General features: G+C 41.5%; 1 protein-coding gene and 2 non-coding genes across 4 annotated transcripts; all 3 read right to left on the bottom strand.

Annotated features, from left to right (window-relative positions):
* Positions 1-851: 851 nt before the first annotated feature.
* LOC4345469 (4-hydroxybenzoate geranyltransferase 2) lies at positions 852-9111 on the bottom strand. 2 transcript variants are annotated; one of them, XM_066303324.1, is made up of 8 exons: positions 8522-9111; positions 8073-8208; positions 2406-2527; positions 2022-2091; positions 1782-1931; positions 1550-1685; positions 1365-1461; positions 852-1287 (listed from the first exon to the last, which is right to left on the bottom strand). In XM_066303324.1, the coding sequence occupies exons 1-8, from the start codon at positions 8992-8994 to the stop codon at positions 1284-1286; spliced, it is 1188 nt and encodes a 395-aa protein (XP_066159421.1). In that variant the 5' UTR covers positions 8995-9111; the 3' UTR covers positions 852-1283. The 2 variants fall into 2 exon arrangements, with proteins under 2 accessions (XP_066159421.1, XP_015649595.1); XM_015794109.3 differs by having other exon boundaries at positions 852-1268.
* Positions 5784-5856, bottom strand: TRNAA-AGC (transfer RNA alanine (anticodon AGC)). Its single transcript has one exon. It is a non-coding gene; the product is annotated as a tRNA-Ala (tRNA).
* A 1006-nt stretch (positions 9112-10117) lies between the features above and the next one.
* Positions 10118-10190, bottom strand: TRNAA-AGC (transfer RNA alanine (anticodon AGC)). The gene has a single exon. It is a non-coding gene; the product is annotated as a tRNA-Ala (tRNA).
* Positions 10191-18328: the final 8138 nt, after the last annotated feature.

The following is an 18328-nucleotide window of genomic DNA, read 5'->3' as shown; positions in this document are numbered from 1 at the left end:
TCTTTTATAAGAAGGCCTGAACCTGTATAAATCCTTTGTCTCCAAACCCATACACTTTTCAAGCTTGATAGCCACCCCCTTTTATTATTGCCGAAATCTAGTTTCGACACTTCTTATAGATCAAACTAATCTTTGTTGAAATATGTTCTGCTGGTTCTGTAACCTCAAACTCACCATGGTATTATTCTTCTGATTAATTTTTGTGCAATAAGTACATGCACACGTCGTAGGATTCAACATTTGTACTATATTTGGTTGAATTTGGTAGCTTAATTTTCAGAGCTTCCCCAAACACATTTGGTTCCTATCGAATTTATTTTAAGATTCATCATTTTTGTGAGATTTCATGAGGCATTGCATAATTTGCACTTGCTACCAGGAAAAATATTTTTACATGCGTTCAATAACCCAATTTATGTGGACATTTAGCGAACCACTTTTGACCTAATGCGTATAGAGATCAACAATTTGTACTGGCGTATATCTACAACACGTACTCTTAAGGAACAACGTGTGAATACGATTTTTTTTCTTTTCAAGGAAAAAAGAACTAGAAAATAATATTTCACATTTCATGAGGCGTATGAAGTCACGTGATTTATTAGATAATGAAAAAACCACAGTGGCATGAGCAGGCGTGGTCTCGGCGTGCGCATGGCCACAACTAGAGTGCATTGTGGCACGGCGTACGGCTTGTGCGCAGTTGTGTGTGAGTGCTACGTAGGACGAAGACCACCCTTTATTGATTTAGAAGGGTAATTCGCTTAGTTTGGAAAGTCCATGGTAAAAATGTTATCTAGAGACTGGCATCCTATAACAGTTGGAGACAATATGGTCTCTAATCATTAATGTATCAAAATATTTTTTCTTACTTTTATTTCCTTTCTTTCACCACCATCACCATGCAACAAAAATTACTCTAATAAATGTTAAGAGTCGACTCTTAGCCGTTGTCACGCATAACAACCATATTTCTCTTTCCTCCTTTCTCTTTCTTCCATGCCATCAAATTTACTTGCATGGCAATAGAGAGACCACTAATAAAGACCGTTGTACATGCCCTTAATTAGGGAGGTAAATCGAATGAGTCTTGATATGGTAATTCAGAAGTCACAAGTTAGTCTCTGTGCTATCAAAATTTTCAATGCTCCATAGGAAACAACACTCTGAAAAATCATGCATCCATGCCTGATATCTATCATGATACAAGTCGTCCACATAGAATTCCACCAAATATCAAAGCTCCAAACCACTTATTGGACACAAATCTGCAGAGAACCATTTCAGCTAAGAAAGTTAATAATCTCATAGATAACAAGATTAACTGATTTCTTCTGTTTCATGTAAATTAAGGAACAACTTACTTCCTGTTGCAATCTAGGCGGTCAGATAAATCAACAGTTGAAACTTGCCATGCTAAGTGCGCAGATGCAGCTGCCAGAAAAGGGTAGTAAGGCCATGCTGTCCAATGTGAGGAAAGTCCGCAGTCAATATCTTGCATACCAACAAATATTTCACTAAACAAGACATTCTGATAATGTTCACTAACCAAGGTCAGCATTATAGCCACTGAGTGCTAAATTGGCAATGCATGCAGCACCAAATCCACTGATCCAGGGCTTGGTTGAATCTCCAAACCTTAATGCTGTGGACTTGACTCCTACTTTGACGTCATCTTCTTTATCCTATCAAATAGTTGGATAAGAAATTAGCAAACATCCACAAAGATGGCATCACTAAGATCAAATATGAAAAAAAAAATAATGCCATTAGTAAGTCACCTGATGTGCATATATGGTATCATACACCAGTGTCCAGCATATACCAGCTGTATACAGCGGAAGGATGATGGCTGGATCTATGGTTCCTTTCATGGCAGCCCATCCTATCAAAGCTCCCCAGTTGAATACCAAGCCAAGATATGCCTGAGGCTGTAACAAATGCATTGAAATTGTTGGATCATCCTCGGTAAATAATTTCACATTATTAAGAATCCACATGCTTAATTAATTAGTGCATACCCAATATGTGAACCTCTTCATCAGGGGATAAGAGAAGACCAAAAGAAGTGAAAATACCCCAAGTATTTGGCTGCACAAACAAATATCATAAAAGATAGAGTAAAGACCCTTTGAGTTTTGTGAAGTGTTCTTTTCCCCAAACAACGCATGAGAGCCGTCGAGCCGAGTGTCATTTTATTAAGAAGGAGAAAACACAGCACAAAAGTAAAATTGACTTAAACATATTCAATTTTTGCATTCCAAACTTAAAAGGCAAAGAATTCTACCAAAATAACCGAATATCTCATTGTTCTTTTCTGCACAAAACAGTGCAATGCTATACTATATACATTTAAAACATTCAAATTAACTGCATCAATTTCAGTCAAACAAGGCCAAATGTACCTTAAGTTATTTAGTTGGAGAAGAATTGGTAATCCCAGTAAAAGCTGGAATCCGAGGAAACCCACTCCTTGCGTAGGTGTTAGAATACCTGATGCAAGAGGCCTGCTTTTGGTACGCTCAACCTACAAGAAAAGAACAATACAAAAATGACCCTCATATCAAAGATCCAAGCGTTAAATCTCATCAATGGGTAAATTTATTTTATGTTGCTGGTTTACTACTTCCCTACACTGTTCTTCAAGCAACTGGCGATATCATGATGGCATTTGATCGATCCGAGCAGGTTTCAGCCTCTCTGAACTCCAAATCAGAGGAGCAGATTTGCAGACTTGCAGTAGTGCCACTACTACAGTAATACTACTAGTAATGCAGTTTTGCTCGGGCATTGTGACTGAAGGAGTAAAAGTGGCCATGGAAATTCCCAACCAGTCGATGCTTCGTTTTCGATTTTTACGGCTAGGTCAAGCAATATGAAAATGGTTAACAAGAAACAAAAATGAAAATGGTGAAAAATATGAGAACAGAAACAGAAACGATTATACCGACCATTTCCGAATATTACTGTATTCTTATGGTAATCATGGTATTTCTAAATACGCCAATATTTATGGTCCATTTCTGTATTTCATCCATAGTTTAGAGATCCATCAACTCCTCAACCAAATCACTAACTTGAACACAAGGTTAAAATGAAGATAATCTATAACTACTTATTTCATCATATTATATAGTTAAGTAAAGTTAAATGTGATATTTTATAGTTAAATGTTTCTGACATTTATTACAAGTTTCCGATCGCTAATATTTTTCTGTCCGTATAGTTCTATTTCCAGTTTTTCGATATTTTCAATATTGGTTTTATTTCTAAATTTACTATTTTTGGCTTTATTTATAAGAAAAATATGATTATGAAAAGAGTGTAGCTATATTTATGGAGCCATATTTTTCATCAAAAAATAGTCGGCATGTATTTACATTGTAAGTCCATAAATTACATATGTAATTTTAGTGTATTTACAATATAAGTCTCAAAATTACATATGTAAGTACTAAAATTACATATGTAAATTCGAAAATTACATACTAATTACATATGTAAGTGGGGTGTAAATGAGGTATAACTACTGTGTAAGTGGCTGAAAAAAAATCGACTATAGCATATGGCGCCATATTTCTAGCAACTCCGTTATGAAAATGGTTGAGACGTCTTCCCGACGTTTTCATCCCTACCAGCAGTGTTGTAGTAGGAAACTACCAGAAGCAGAGTTGGGCTCGTCTTGGGCCTATGGGTGGGCGTCGTCTTGTGCAGAGTTGGGCTCGATTTGAACCAGCGACGCTGCCACCAGGCCCCCATTGCGTTTGTAGTTATGGACTAAGGTAGGCCCGCTAGCCTCTCCTCTCAAGTTTTGTACCATACCGCTCGATTATATTGCTACAGACGTGTTTATATAGTCCCATACGAGCTTGCATCGTCGGGAGGCGATGACGAGAAGCACCTGCGCTGGAGGGTCCTGCGCATTCTCTCCGATCTTAGGATGAAAACATGGTGCAATGCTGAGCCAATCCATACATACGTTTTTTTTCCCTTTTACTACCAGAGTCCCCTTTTTTTAAAACTTTTACTACCAGAGTCCTTTTTCTCTTTTAACAATCACATCCTTAGTGAAGGGAAAAAGATAAAAATATTGTTCTATCAATATAAAAAGTTTGTTTCCCTTTTACTACCAGAGTCCCTTTTTTTTACTTTTACTGCCAGAGTCCTTTTTCTCTTTTAACAATCGCATCCTTAGTTAAGGGGAAAAAGATAAAAATATTGTTCTACCAATATAAGAGCATCACGAACAGTCTACCAATAACCTATCTCCAAAATTTAATTTTTGGGTTTCCTAAACTGAAAATAGGTGGTGAAAAAACCCCTTCCTCTAAGAGATAGCCTAAATTCAATCCCCCAAAATTAAAAGTGAGCCATTCTGTTAAACTACCAACAGAAATTCTAGTTTTTTTTCCTTTCCCGTGCACAGAAGGAGATCGCCCCAACGCGGGAAGGAGAGGAGAAACGCGGAAGGAGGGCAGAAACGCGCGGAAGGAGGGGATTGGGAGTCGTTCTCTCGCCCTCAAATACACGTACCGAGAAAATTGGAGATGAGAACTCCAAAACGTCCAGAGCTCTTTTGGGAATCTGTTGGACCAGTTTTTTTTTAACCAAAATCCCAAAAAAATAGAATTGGGGATGAAATAAATAGACTGTTAGTGATGCTCTAAAAACTTTCTATGACATGCTATTAAACTCGAAGTACATGGGCGAGTCTTGTAGCATCCGAGGACAACAATTCGAAAGTCAATGTGCTTGTCTTTGGTCCCACGAGAAAAAATATAATATCATTAGAGCAAAAGAGAAATTCCTTGAATATAGTCATCGCAAACAACAATTCGAAAGTCAATGCGCTTGTCTTTGGCCCCACGAGAAAAAATATAATATCATTAGAGCAAAAGGGAAATTCCTTGAATATAGTCATCGCAAACAACGAGATGGAAAATAGGGAAAAGGATGGTGTAGCGCAGCGAGTTCACAAGCAGTAATTTTTTTTTATGTTAGCAGCTGTTTTTTCTAAAATTGTGAAGACCATGCGTGTAGGATTCGTGAAAGGAAAAGAAGAGGGGGCATCAGACCATAAACCCTGCACTTGTTTTAAAAATAAGCTGGACTAGCTATATATATAACTTTCTATAGCTTTTTTTTAAGAAAACTTATTATAATAGTGGGGTAATTACGATATAACTTTGTAACAATAATATAAGTGATTTATAATTTGTGCTTAGCTAACAAATAAGTAACATGTGCTAGCATAATGGGTAGCTTTGCTCGAGCGCAACATGAGCATTGAGGGTTCAATCCTCCGCCAAGCGCGGGACTATTTTTATCTCTTTCCCGTGCACGAATCTTAAAGACCATCTAGTGTCCCAAAATTCAAAAATTGCTATACCAATTTTCTGTCACATGATATTTAGCAAATCCCAAGTAGCAAAGACGCATTACACATAAGAAAAAGGAAAATGAGTTGTTTTCTTTTTTTGAATTTTTCGAGACGATATGCATGGTATTCTGGAAATGAAAAGGGATAGAGGCTTACGAGAGATAGACCATGAACCACCAGTCCACCGCTATCTTTTTTTAAAATCAAGACAACAGATTACAAGCAAGTATGAAATGGTTCTACACCGAGCTTAATTTCTGGTTCCAATTTTTTTCACCTTTACACGCGCTAGTAAAAAGAGCAAAAGGAAAGCAAAGTGTTGCTACACCAGTTTCATTTTTTTACCTTTTTATGCACCAGTAAAAAAGAATGAAGAAAAATTTTCCCCTTTACACGGGCAAAATGGAGATGCGGGGTATCGATCCCCGTACCTCTCGCATGCTAAGCGAGCGCTCTACCATCTGAGCTACATCCCCAGCACGAGGCCTAACCGAAAAGTTGATCTCATGACACGAATACAAGATCCGAACAGCGTGGCCTGATCATTGTGATCTATGATATTGATCAGCATTCACAGAGATATGAACTAGATGTGTATAGCAGTACAAAGTCAAGGAGTTTGGTCTTATCTTATTAGTGTAGTATATTTGGGATACCCCATACTTATACACTCACCAGGAATATCTCACACCCAAAACTATGAATACCTTCATATGGATAACTATACAGGAAAGTAAGAGATCTCATCCCAATAAGACCTTGCTTGATTATTCCATATGAAAAAGGGATTAGAGGAGATTGAGGATTTGAGGGGGGATTGATTCCACAACTTAATAGGTGTGGAATTCACTGGTGGAGAAACCATTTTTGATCGATCGACCAGATTTCACAATAGTTCCAATTGTATTAAAAACCGGAACTCAAAAAATCTTTAGTCCCAGTTTAAAAGCTCAGAGGTACTTTTTTGATCTTTAGTAAAGATCGACATACGCGGAGTGGCTGCGTGTGGATCGGATACATATCACCTCCTCCCTCCCGTTCTATCTCCTCTCCTTTTAACTCCTCTCCTCACACAGTCACACCCTATCTCTTCCTCTCCTCCTCTCCCTCCTCCCTCCTCCCCACTTGATCTGCAGCGGCGGAGCGCGGAGGGCCGGCTGGCCGGCACGGCGGCGCGGCGCGCGGAGGGCCGGGCGGCCGGCGAGGCAGCGGGCGTAGCGCCGGTGGCTGTTCGTTTTTTTTTTTTTTAGAATTTGTGATTCGGATCTGAGATTTGTTTGTGATGTGAATATGTGATGTATTTGATTTGTGTGTAATGTATTTGTGATGAATTTTATCGATTTGAGGATTTGGAGGTGATTCGGGGATGATTGATTTAGGATTTTGGGGATGGGATAGAGTAAAATCAATATATTAAAAACAATAAAGAAAAGAAAAGAATAAAGTAGCAACCGGATCAGCCCGGTTGGAAAACCGGGACTACAGAGGGTTACGAACCGGGAATAAAAACCCTTTCTCCATCAGTGATTATTCCCTTCCAAATACTCCTTAATCCACTTCTAAGTACGATTAATCAAACAAGACCTAAGGAAAAATTCCTTAATCTGACTTAAGGATAATAAGAGCATAGCGGGTTATTTTGTTTTGGACTTCCTAATTTCTATTTGGACGAGGAAATCGTACTTCGATATAAATACAATGTCTCCCATTGGAGGAGGACATTTCATCATAAGTTGTACAAGCCAACACCACATTGAGCATGCGCCAATGGAAGAACCTAGCTATTACTTGCATATTCCGTTAAGATTAGTTTAGTCAGATAGATGTAACTTACTTGATCAACATATTCTAGCCGGTGTGATACACCCTCACCAATACATATAAACATGAGTAGAACTATCACCCACGACAGAGTTAGAATATGTATAGGATACATGCGCACCTTTCGTACTAGCCGAACCCTATATTCTCAATACCATAGTTGAGATCACATGTATATATATATTGTTTAATATAATCATCTCTGTCCCATAAATTAAACAAGAAGAATTTTACGTAACTTTACTATGACTACTCATAGTTTTTCTTTATGATGAGAGGTTCGTCATTGTCAAGGTTGGGGAGATCGACCACTATAACATTTGGCAGGAGGGTTTATAGTTTGAGTGTCTCTACTCTCTAAGGTATCATTTCCATACAGTAGGTTATACAGATCGATTTATTACTGTCGGTTCACGTCGAAGTAGGATAGGTTTATTATTATCGGTTCACGTCGAACACACAACGGTAATGTTTTTATTGATTGTTCATAATAAGCCAGTAATAATATCACTGCATGTTATTATTGTAAACCACAATGATTTCTTGGTATCATTGTCAGCCAGGGTTTTGACAAATTTTTTGTAAATTTCTTGAACTTTGGTGGCTTTTTAACCAAAATTATTTGAAATTTTAATATATTTTGATTGAATTTGAACAAATTTTGACTAAAATCACAAAAAAATGAAAAAAATCTGAAAAATTTGAGGGAGATTTGTGCTTGTGGGTAGGGTCCGAAATTTCGAACCATGCTGTCGGCACAGTTTGGCCTTTCAGCTTCACTATTTGCAAGAACTTAAAAGCCTTTTTTTTCTTCATTGAAAGACAAAGTGGAAGAAAAATTAATGGACAGAGATGACCACAAATTAATCACCTTTCTATCAATATCTCGATCAAGAAGATCGTTGATTGTGCATCCGGCGCCTCTGATGAGCACGGATCCACACGCGAACAGCGCCAGCATCCTCATGTCCGGCAGCTCCCCTGGCATCGCTGCCATCGCGATTGACCTACCAAGGAAACAGTGTGCAGCCTCGCTTCAAATCCGAAACAAACTAGCGTACAATGGTGCCTAGCTGGTAGCTGTAGCAACAGTACCCACTCTATTTTGTATTATAAGTCGTTTAATTTTTTTTCTAAATTAAACCATTTTATGTTTGAATAAATTTATAAACAAACATATCAAAATTTACATGAAAACATATTCAGCGTGTTATATTTAGTTAGACTAATTTACTATACTTTATAAATTTATTCAAACTTTAAAAAAATTTGATTTATAAAAAAATAAAAACGGCTTAAGGAGGTACAGTAGTATAGTACCAGAAGCTGGGCCACGCAAGGAGCCAGGTGCCAATGGGCTTGTCGATGCGGGCGAGCATGGCATATGGCCGTGCCGCCAGTGGGACCCACCTGTCCACCCACGACGGAGGAGGTGGCTTCGCCTGCGGCGACTGTTGCGGAGGAGGCGTGGAATCCCCACCGGCGCCCGAGCTGGTGCTGGAGAGGTGCGAGTACAACGACACGGTTGCGGGAAGCCGGGCCCCACTGCCATCATAGGAAGAAGAGGAGATTGGAATTAGCGGACGCGGCCACCGGCGATGACGGTGGCGGTGGCATAGTGTGGCGGCGAAGATGTCGTTTCGGGCGACGGGGCCAGGAGTACTGGGACCGTCGGGGAAGGACTCCATGCTTGGTGGCGGCGGCGGCGGCAAGAGGGCGGGGTGGAGGATCAGACTAGCATGCGGGACACGGCGGTGGCGGCGGACGAGGTCGGCGGCGCGGAGGAACGCCATGGCTGCAGGGTGGCGACGATCGGTGTGTGCCACGCGTCGCGCGTGTTGGGCGCTCTCGATTTTGAAGCGAAAATTCGACAATAAATTACACCGCGAAATTCTCACTCCATCATAATTCGTGTTGTCATCTTATAACTTGCGTTGAACACCAAACTCGCCATGCGCGTGCTGTTCAAACTTGACTTTGGCTCTCACGCCGTCGCGGTCCACGCTGACACTCGCTACACCATGGCGACCATCACACCACAGAACAGCAAGGACCAGTTTAGGTGTCACATCGGATGTTTGACCGGATGTCGGAAGGGGTTTTCGGACACGAATAAAAAAACTAATTTCATAACTCGTATGGAAACTGCGAGACGAATCTTTTGAGCCTAATTAATCCGTCATTAGCACATGTAGGTTACTGTTGCACTTGTGGCTAATTATGGACTAATTAGACTCAAAAAATTCGTCTCACGATTTTCTCCCTAACCGTGCAATTAGTTTTTAAAAAAATCTATATTTTTTTTATGTATGTGTTCAAAGATTCGATGTGATATTTTTGAACTAAACATACCCTAAGCAAGCAAGCAATCAAGAGAGTTTCAAGACGATGTGACCAGCAGCCGCCATGGAAAGAGGAGATGAACTTTCGCGCCAATTAAATTGCACGTACGTGGTGGTGCCGCAGCTGATCAGCTACGTGCACGTACCGATCGACATCATCCACCCATTGACTTCGCAGTTCGTAGTTCGTACACGCAAGGGGCTGCTGAGGTCGGCGACCGTGCAAATAGGATGGATGGAGTTGTTGGCACCGGCGGCAGCCGGCAGGGAGAGAGACAACTGGACAAGGAGAGGTGCAATGGATCAAGTTTTGTACCATACCGCTCGACTACGTTGCTTTTGACTTGTTTATATAATTCCGTAGGTGCCTCCCACTGCGTGGGCGATGAAGGGACATGCACCAGCGCTGGATGGGTCCGGCGCATGATTCCGATCTCCTTCCTTATACAAGGAAGAAAATGGTGCTACACCGAGCTCTCTTATCTTTTTTTTTCCTTTTACGCGCAACAATGGCAAAAGAAGACCAAGATTAATTATTTACCAGCAAAAGAAAACAAATATTTATTGAACAAATTGGAGATGCGGGGTATCGATCCCCGTACCTCTCGCATGCTAAGCGAGCGCTCTACCATCTGAGCTACATCCCCGGGATGTGTCGTTCTTTAAACGTTTTCTACTCATATAGACCAATATACAAGATCGGAACAGAACAGAGTGACCAGCTTGATCATTATGCGATCTATGATACGGACGAGCATTGACAGAGACCTGAACGGGTTCACATCATCTGCCTTTGAGCCTGACGGCAAACCTTGCCGTTCCATTTACTTGTGCCCCACATTCTCCTATCAACAATTGCATGTAGTGGCCCCATCGTTGTGATTAATTAGGGGCCTAATAATCGGTGGAATTAGTAATTTTTCTTCCGAAAAAAGTCAGCAAATAGAATATAAGCGGCGTCAAAGTTGCGTGGGAAGAGGATAGATTGGAGAACAGTATAAAAGATGTTCACCAGGACTTCGAATTTTTTGAGTAGCTATACGCCTATACCCATCTACTGACAGTATAATTCACATTGACTTTTTTTTTTTGAAACCTTAGCCAGCTTAGCTGGTTTTATATTTCAGAAGATAAGTACTGTACAAATATCACCAATGGTGACAAGGGGAAAGGGGGAGAAGAGCAGAAAAAAGGAAAACTACAACAAACGATGAGAGGTTAAGGCGCTATTCTCGCAAGATTTTTTGCCCCACATGCCGACCATGTATGTATTTCGTCTATTATTCTTGCCGTTAGTTGAGGGATTTGAAGTTCTTTATCTTTGAAAACTCGCATGTTCCTCTCGCACCAGATTTGCAGTGACTGCATCCCCTTACTTTGACACTTGCTTTGTTGCTTTGTTCTTGAGTCCCACCAGTCAACTAGACTCTCGTCCGGTTGTGCACCGGGAAAGGTTGGTTGTGGTTCATTCTAGCCATTACTTTGTCCCAAATTTCTCGTGTGAATGGACAATCCTTAAATAAATGTTGCGCCGTCTCCAAGTTCCTGTAGCAGAGTTGGCAAAAATAGATATTAGGCCATTGTCGGAGTGGCAAGCGGTCGAATGTCCATATCCTGTTTTGCAGGACAAGCCACGCAAAGTTTTTGCATTTGGATGGCGCCCATGTCTTCCAAATCAAGGTGGCGGCCCTTGAGTCTTCTCTACCGGCGAATTGGGCTAAATAAGCCGATTTTGCTGTGTATTTACTGGTATTTGTCCATCTCCAGGTGATGGTGTCTTCAACTCCTTCCTCCAGGTTTGTCTCATTATCCCAGATAAGGTGGAACAGTACGAAGAATTCTCGGATCAGTGGCATGGACAGTTCATGCCTAATATCCTCAATCCATTTGTCATTGGTTAACGCATCCTGAACCAAGCGTTGCTTTCCTTTAGAGTGGTTGAAAAGCGCTGGCGCTAGGTATATAAGCGGCTGGTGTCCAATCCAGTTGAATGTCCAAAATTTTGCCTTCCGCCCATTACCGATTGTTACCTTTGTTGCGGCCGCGAAGATTTGCTCATCTAACTCATCACAGGGGGATGTCGTCCTAACCCAAGGTTTGTCAGGGCACTCCCACTCAAACCATAGCCAACGGAGTCTCAATGCTCTCGCGAATTTATCAAGGTCCAACACAGCTAGTTCTCCCATCTTCATTGGGGAGCATAATTTTTTCCAATTCACTTTGCACTTCCCCCCGCTAATCTCTTGATCGCCGGCCCAGAGGAATTTCTTCCTAATCTTGTCTATGTCTGTGAGGAACTGTTTAGGCGGCTTTAAGGTAGTAAGGAAGTAGGTTGGTATGGAGCTGGGAACAGACGTGACTAGCGTCTTCCGCCCTGATTGCTGGATTAACTTCCCTTTCCATCCCGCTAACCTTGATTGCAACTTGTCCATCACCGGTTGCAAGTGTATTCTCTTGATGCGGCTTGGGGTGAGCGGCAATCCCAAATATGTTATGAGAAAATTGCCCCGCTGTCCATTGAAATTTCCCAACACCTCGGACAGGTTCTGCTCTGCGCATTTGATGGGCACGACCGAGCTCTTGTGCAGGTTCACTTGAAGGCCTGTGGCCTCGCCGAAGAACTTGAGGATGCTAATCAAGTTGTTCACATCATTCCTGATCGGGTTTATAAAGATCGCTGCATCATCAGCATATAAGGATATTCTGAACCGCGCTGCTCGATTTGATAACGGAGATAGGAGCTCCTCTTGCATGGCCTTGTTGAGTAGTCATTGAATCGGGTCGATTGCTAGGATGAAGAGGTAGGGCGAGAGGGGATCACCCTGCCAGAGGCCTCACCTGTGTGTAGTTGGTTCCCCCGCTATCCCATTGAGTAAGATTCTTGATGATGCAGTCGATAGGAGAAGCACAATCCAATTTCTCCAGCGCTGACTAAAACCTCTCCACTGTAGCATTTCGACAAGGTATTCCCAAGATACTGAATCAAATGCCTTTGTTATGTCCAACTTGAAGAAGAGGGATGGTTTCCGTTGCATGTGCAAGGATCGGACCATGTTGCACACATAGAGGAAATTATCTTGTATGCATCTCTTCTTGATGAAAGCACTTTGGGTATGCGAGACCAAATCACCAAGTCGTGCTGCTAGTCTCATTGCCAAAGGTTTGGATATAACCTTTGCCACAGAGTGGATCAGACTAATGGGTCTGAAGTCGTTCACCGAGCATGGCGAGTCTTTCTTCGGCAGCAGTGTTATCATGGCCCTGTTGATTCTTCCAAAGTTCCCCCCTGTGAGGTTGTGAAAGCTTGCAAAAACGTCCATAATTTCCTTTTTTATTATGTGCCAGCAACTCTTGTAGAAAGTGCTAATGAAACCATCTGGGCCTGGCGCTTTTTCCTTTGGAGAGTTTTTAATTGCTTCCCAGATTTCAACCTCTGTGAACGGCTCATCCATGCTATCATCTTGTATTGTACTTAGTCCTAATGCTTCCCAATTTAATGTGCAGCCACGCTGTCTTCTTGTCCCTAAGATTGAGTTGAAGTGGGCATGAAGGTGAGCTGCTTTGTCCTCATGTGTGTGCAGGGTATTTCCATCTTGTTGCAAACAATGAATGAAATTTTTTCTCCTTCGAGCATTCATCTTTATGTGAAAGAACCTTGTGTTAGCATCACCTTCTTTTAGCCATTTTACCCTAGATGCTTGCTTCTTCCTCGCCTTTTCCACCGCTGCTAGCCCTAGAATTCTTATCTTGAGGTCTTTCCTGAATTGGTGTTCCTCTGCTGTCAGTGATCTTGTTTCCAGGGCTACATCCAGCCTGTAGATAAGTTCTTGTACCATAATGAATTGTAATTTTGATTGCCCAAACTTTTGCTTGCTCCATTTCCTCAAGGCCGCTTCGGTGTTTCTGAGCTTTTGACTTAGCGGCAAAGTGGGGTGACCTTCCTGGATAGGCTCGTTCCAGGCTTGGGTTACGACGCCTAGGAAACCTTCCACTCTAATCCAGAAGTTTTCAAATCGAAGCCTCGGTTTCCTCTTTGGTTCTTGCATTGGTGCTAGCAGCAACTGGCAGTGGTCTGAGCAGGATGTGGATAGTGCTAGTAAGGAATGCCCTGAGAAAAGAATATCTCCCTTACTATTGCTCAGAATCCTATCTAATTTGCTTAGAATCGGGTTTCCCTGCTCATTACTCCAAGTGAACTGCCTGTTTTGCAATCTAATGTCTTTTAGCTCCAATGTATTTAAGGTTGCCTTGAATCGCCCCATTAGACGCCTATTCAAATTCCTTTTTAAGATTTCATATGTTCCTTTTTTTTAACTTATATCAATTTATATATTTGCAGGGTGATTCAGATGGTTGAGAGTTGTATTCCAAAGGATTTCTAGCTTCATTTCACTGCCATTTTCTTTATGACAATACTCTATTTGGGACCTAGAAGTAGTACTGCTAAATGATACTAAAAGTTTTGTATAAGATATATACTATTGTTCAAGTATTTAGGCCATGTTTCTTTTAGCTTGGGATTATTATAATTATTGAGTCAGATTACTATAAGCTAGATTGTTATAATCTGTAGTAGAATAAGTATTTAGGCCATGTTTCTTTTGACTTAGCATGGTTGCCGTCAGTCCCAAAGACAAACGATGTGATCCCGACATGAACTACATGTGCAGCACTACAGTAAAGGACATTGGCTAAAATTTATATAACAACAAGGTTGTAATTTCTTATCTTATTATTGTACTACATATTGGATATACCCCCATACTTATGCACTTACGATCACGGGGAATATCTCACACCCAAAACAATACAGAAGATTATACCCTGATAAGGATAACTACGCAGGCAAGTAAGGAATCTCATCCCAAGGAAGAACACCGTAATCCGTCTAAAGGATAATAAGACCTTGTCGACCCATGTATGTTTCGGACTTCCTCTGAGTTATATTTGGACAAGAAAATCATACTTCGATACAAATAGAAGGCCTCCTCACATCATAAGCCATATATACAAGCCAGCATCTTGGGCATGTGCTGATGGAAGAGCCTATTGTTAGTATATTTTGTCGAGATTAGTTTGGTAATATAGATATAAATTACTTGATCAATATATTGAAATCGGTGTGATACACCCCATCAATATATATATATATATATATATATATATATATATATATATATATATATATATATATATATATATATATATATATATATATATATATATATATATATATATATATATATATATATATATATATATAAACAATAGTATAACTATTACGCATGAGTTGTTAAAGTGTGGTTGTAGTAGTGGTTTTCGTCCAATTTTTTCTAATTAATTGTGCACTATAAGGTTTGGTCCCGTTTTCTTCTTGAAATGAGACACCTTCTTCTTTATATAAAACGTCGGCAACGGCCTGATTGTTTGACAAAAAAACTATTACCCATGAGAGGGGCCGAACCACGAACCTATATAAACTATAACGTGCACCTTTCTAACCAGCCAAACCCTACATCCTCAATACCATAGTGGAGATCTTACCCGTAGACATATCTTATTTAATATAATCAGTTTTTTCCTTGCAAATAAAAAAGAATTTTAAGTACTCATGGTTTCTCTAGTGATGGAAGGGTTCAAAGTTGGGGGAGGCCACTACAACATTTGGGAGGTGGTGAGAGTGAGCGCCTCTAAGGCTACCATTGCCATACAATCACTAAAACCATTTTTCATAGCGCCATCATTTTCATTTTACTAGTGGGTTTAATGAACACATGCTTATAAAGATACTTGAGATGGATTCTGATCACCAACCGCCAGCGAGATTCAATTTTCACTAGTTCACTTAAGACACTTGCTTACAAAAATAGAGATATTTTGCAAGCAGTCCTCTTAAGTGATAGCCAGCACGTGACTACTAAGGAGCACCGACTGCAAAAGAAAAAGTCGCTATATTAAAATTTCACGCCGACCCATCTTATTTCCCACCACTCTCAGACTCCATCTCCTCCTCCCACCAACCCACCACCCCATCCCTGCGCTCCTAGCCTCTCCTCCTTCTCTTGGTGACCACGACTATGACTGCGATGGTGACGTGAGGGGCGTGGGCGGTGGATCCGGCCATGGGAGGGCCGCAGGCAGCGGATCTGGCTTGGCTGCAGGGGCGGATCCCATGTGATTCATGGGTATTCACGTGAATGCCCATAGAATTTTACCAAAAAAAAATTATATATATAGGTATGTTATGCATATATACGTAAAAAGTTAGAGGAAAGTGCAGCATGTATAGCCCAAATGAAAAAAAGCCCACTTATTAGCAGCAGCCCGTAAATTCCTCCCCACCTTGCCCCAGCGAATAAGCCCACTGCTACTGGCCCAAAAAGAGACTAAACCCTAGTCCCAAGTCCACACTCCACCCAAATCCCAATCCATGCCTCCACTCCCCGCCAACGGGCGACGGCGCATTGAGGGCTCGGCGCTTGGCAGTTCGGCGACGGCGCGTCGCCACCGGCCTCATCTCCCTGGCTGCTGGCTCCCTGTCCCGGTGTCCCCAGTCCAGTTCTCACTCCTCCCAATCCACGCCTCCACTCCGCAACGACGGGCGACGTCGCGACGGCCGATGGCGCATCGAGGGCTCAGCGCTCGGCAGCTTAGCGCGTCACCACCGGCCTCATCTCCCTGACTCCCTGTCCCTGATTCGACGCAGCATCGCCATCGCCGAAGCCCAGCCGCCGAGGCCGTCCGCTGCCGCCGCCGCGCCGCCGAGCGGCCGAGGCGTCGTCCGGTCGTCGCCTCACACCTGAGGCCTCGACGGCGACTGCCGACGCTGAGCAGCTGAGGGATCAAGATATTGGTAATGCAATTGAACTAATTAATACAAAGATGCAATTGCAGCTATTGCGTGAGGATGATGAAGATGAATGGTAATCTTTTCTGAAAGATATGCCACTTCTTTTTGTGTGAAGCATGGCATCAAAGTTGTTGATATGGATGGCTTCTACAAGCCGGTTGGAAGATCTAAAAGATTATTCAAAAAGGTCAAGAATTTCCCTCGCTTCCATGTTGACATGTTTTATGTTTATAAGCATCATTGATAGACAACTTCGAGAGTTTAATGATAGATTTGATGAGGTAAACACAAAGTTGCTTCTTTGCATGGCATCCTTCAATCCTATTGATTCATTTGCTGCTTATGACAAGGAAAACTTGGTTAAGCTTGCACAATTTTATCCAAAGGATTTCACAAAATTAGATACAAAGGATTTGCACAATTTATTTCATTTGTCATGTAATTCATTCAAACCATTTATAATTTAGATATCTTTACTTTTGTGCTACTGTTTGTACCTTTAAACATGTCATTGCCACTATGTTGTTATGCTATTATTTATTCTTTAAATTTTGCCAGTCTAATTTTTTGAGTTCTGTAAGATTTTTTTTCAACTTTGAATACCCTTTGCTGAAATCCTGGCTCCGCCACTGCTTGGCTGTAGCACCACGGGGGAGGTGACTTTGCGACAGCAGTCATGGCTCGGGAAGGCAACAACAATGGTGAGGAGAGTGGATCCGCCGCTGCCAGGCGGAGGGAGCCCGGATCCACTACCGTGGGGCCTTTGTCGTCGTCGTCGTCGTCATCGCGGCCATCTTCCTCTCTCCCTCGTGCATCGGTGGTGGAAGTGGTGGCCAGCCCTCGGGTGAGTTGGTTTGTCGGACCTCAAGTGGATCTCGTTGTGGCTGGCCTCCACCTCCCTAGCTTGCTGATGCTGACGATAGTGCACTAATTTGCCGGGCCTTAAGTCGATCTTGTCGTTGCCGATACCTCCTGATGATGTTGGACAGGACAAGACTAACGCCGGGATGCCGACAAAGACGTTCTTGCTGATTTTTGTTGTGAAATTTCTGTGTGGAATGGTTGAGTTTTTTTTTATGAATTTTGGTATGGTGGAATTGCATTGTGAATTCTATGAAATTTGATGATATTTGGTATCTGCCCTATGAATTGTGACTATGAATTCATTGTTGTTGATTTGTGAATTTGGGATGTGTGATTGTGATCATTGAATTCATTGCAGTTGATTTGGGGATTTTTGCAAATGCATTTTTGTATTTTGCTTTTTTTTGCAACGAAAATCCTTATCACTAGCGACTGGCTTAATGTTGCCGCTTGTGAAGATAATCTTAGCATGCAGCTAGTCTTCCGCTAGTGAAAAGGCTGTCACCGCTTGCGAAGATTCTTTTTCACATGCGACTAGTCATTCGCTAGTGAAAAGTCTCGATTTTCACTGGCCATTACTCGCAGGCAGCCGCCCTCCGCTGCCAGCGAAATTTTTTTTTATCGCCAACGAAAACCTTTTTCTTAGTAGTGAATAGGCCATTAAACCTATCTATTCCTGTCGGTTTATGTAGATTTATAATAGTAATGCTCTTACTACCTGTTTGTATTAAAAAAAGGTGGTGATATAATATCGCTGTATGCTATCTATTATATAAAGTCCATTAAACTTTCTAAAAACGCTCTTAAACCGCCATGTGGTGTTTCTACAAATACTTCTAGACCGTCACATGCCACTATTTAATCTCACCGTCGATTTTTATTTAAATTGGTGGACCCGATACTTTAGACCGTTAGATTAGATGTACTATTTTAAAAAAAAACTATACTATGGGCATAAAAGGAAACAAAACGTAAGTAATTCGTGTACGTACGTACGTACATACAGAAAAGGAAAAATGAATCTTATCTCCTATTCACCGGAGGAAAATAAAACATGCATACCGACTTACG

This window comes from Oryza sativa, chromosome 8 (genome assembly GCF_034140825.1).
Source record: "Oryza sativa Japonica Group chromosome 8, ASM3414082v1".
Lineage (NCBI taxonomy): Eukaryota > Viridiplantae > Streptophyta > Magnoliopsida > Poales > Poaceae > Oryza > Oryza sativa.
Note: the sequence above shows the minus strand (reverse complement) of the source record. Positions and strands in the feature narration are given on the sequence as shown.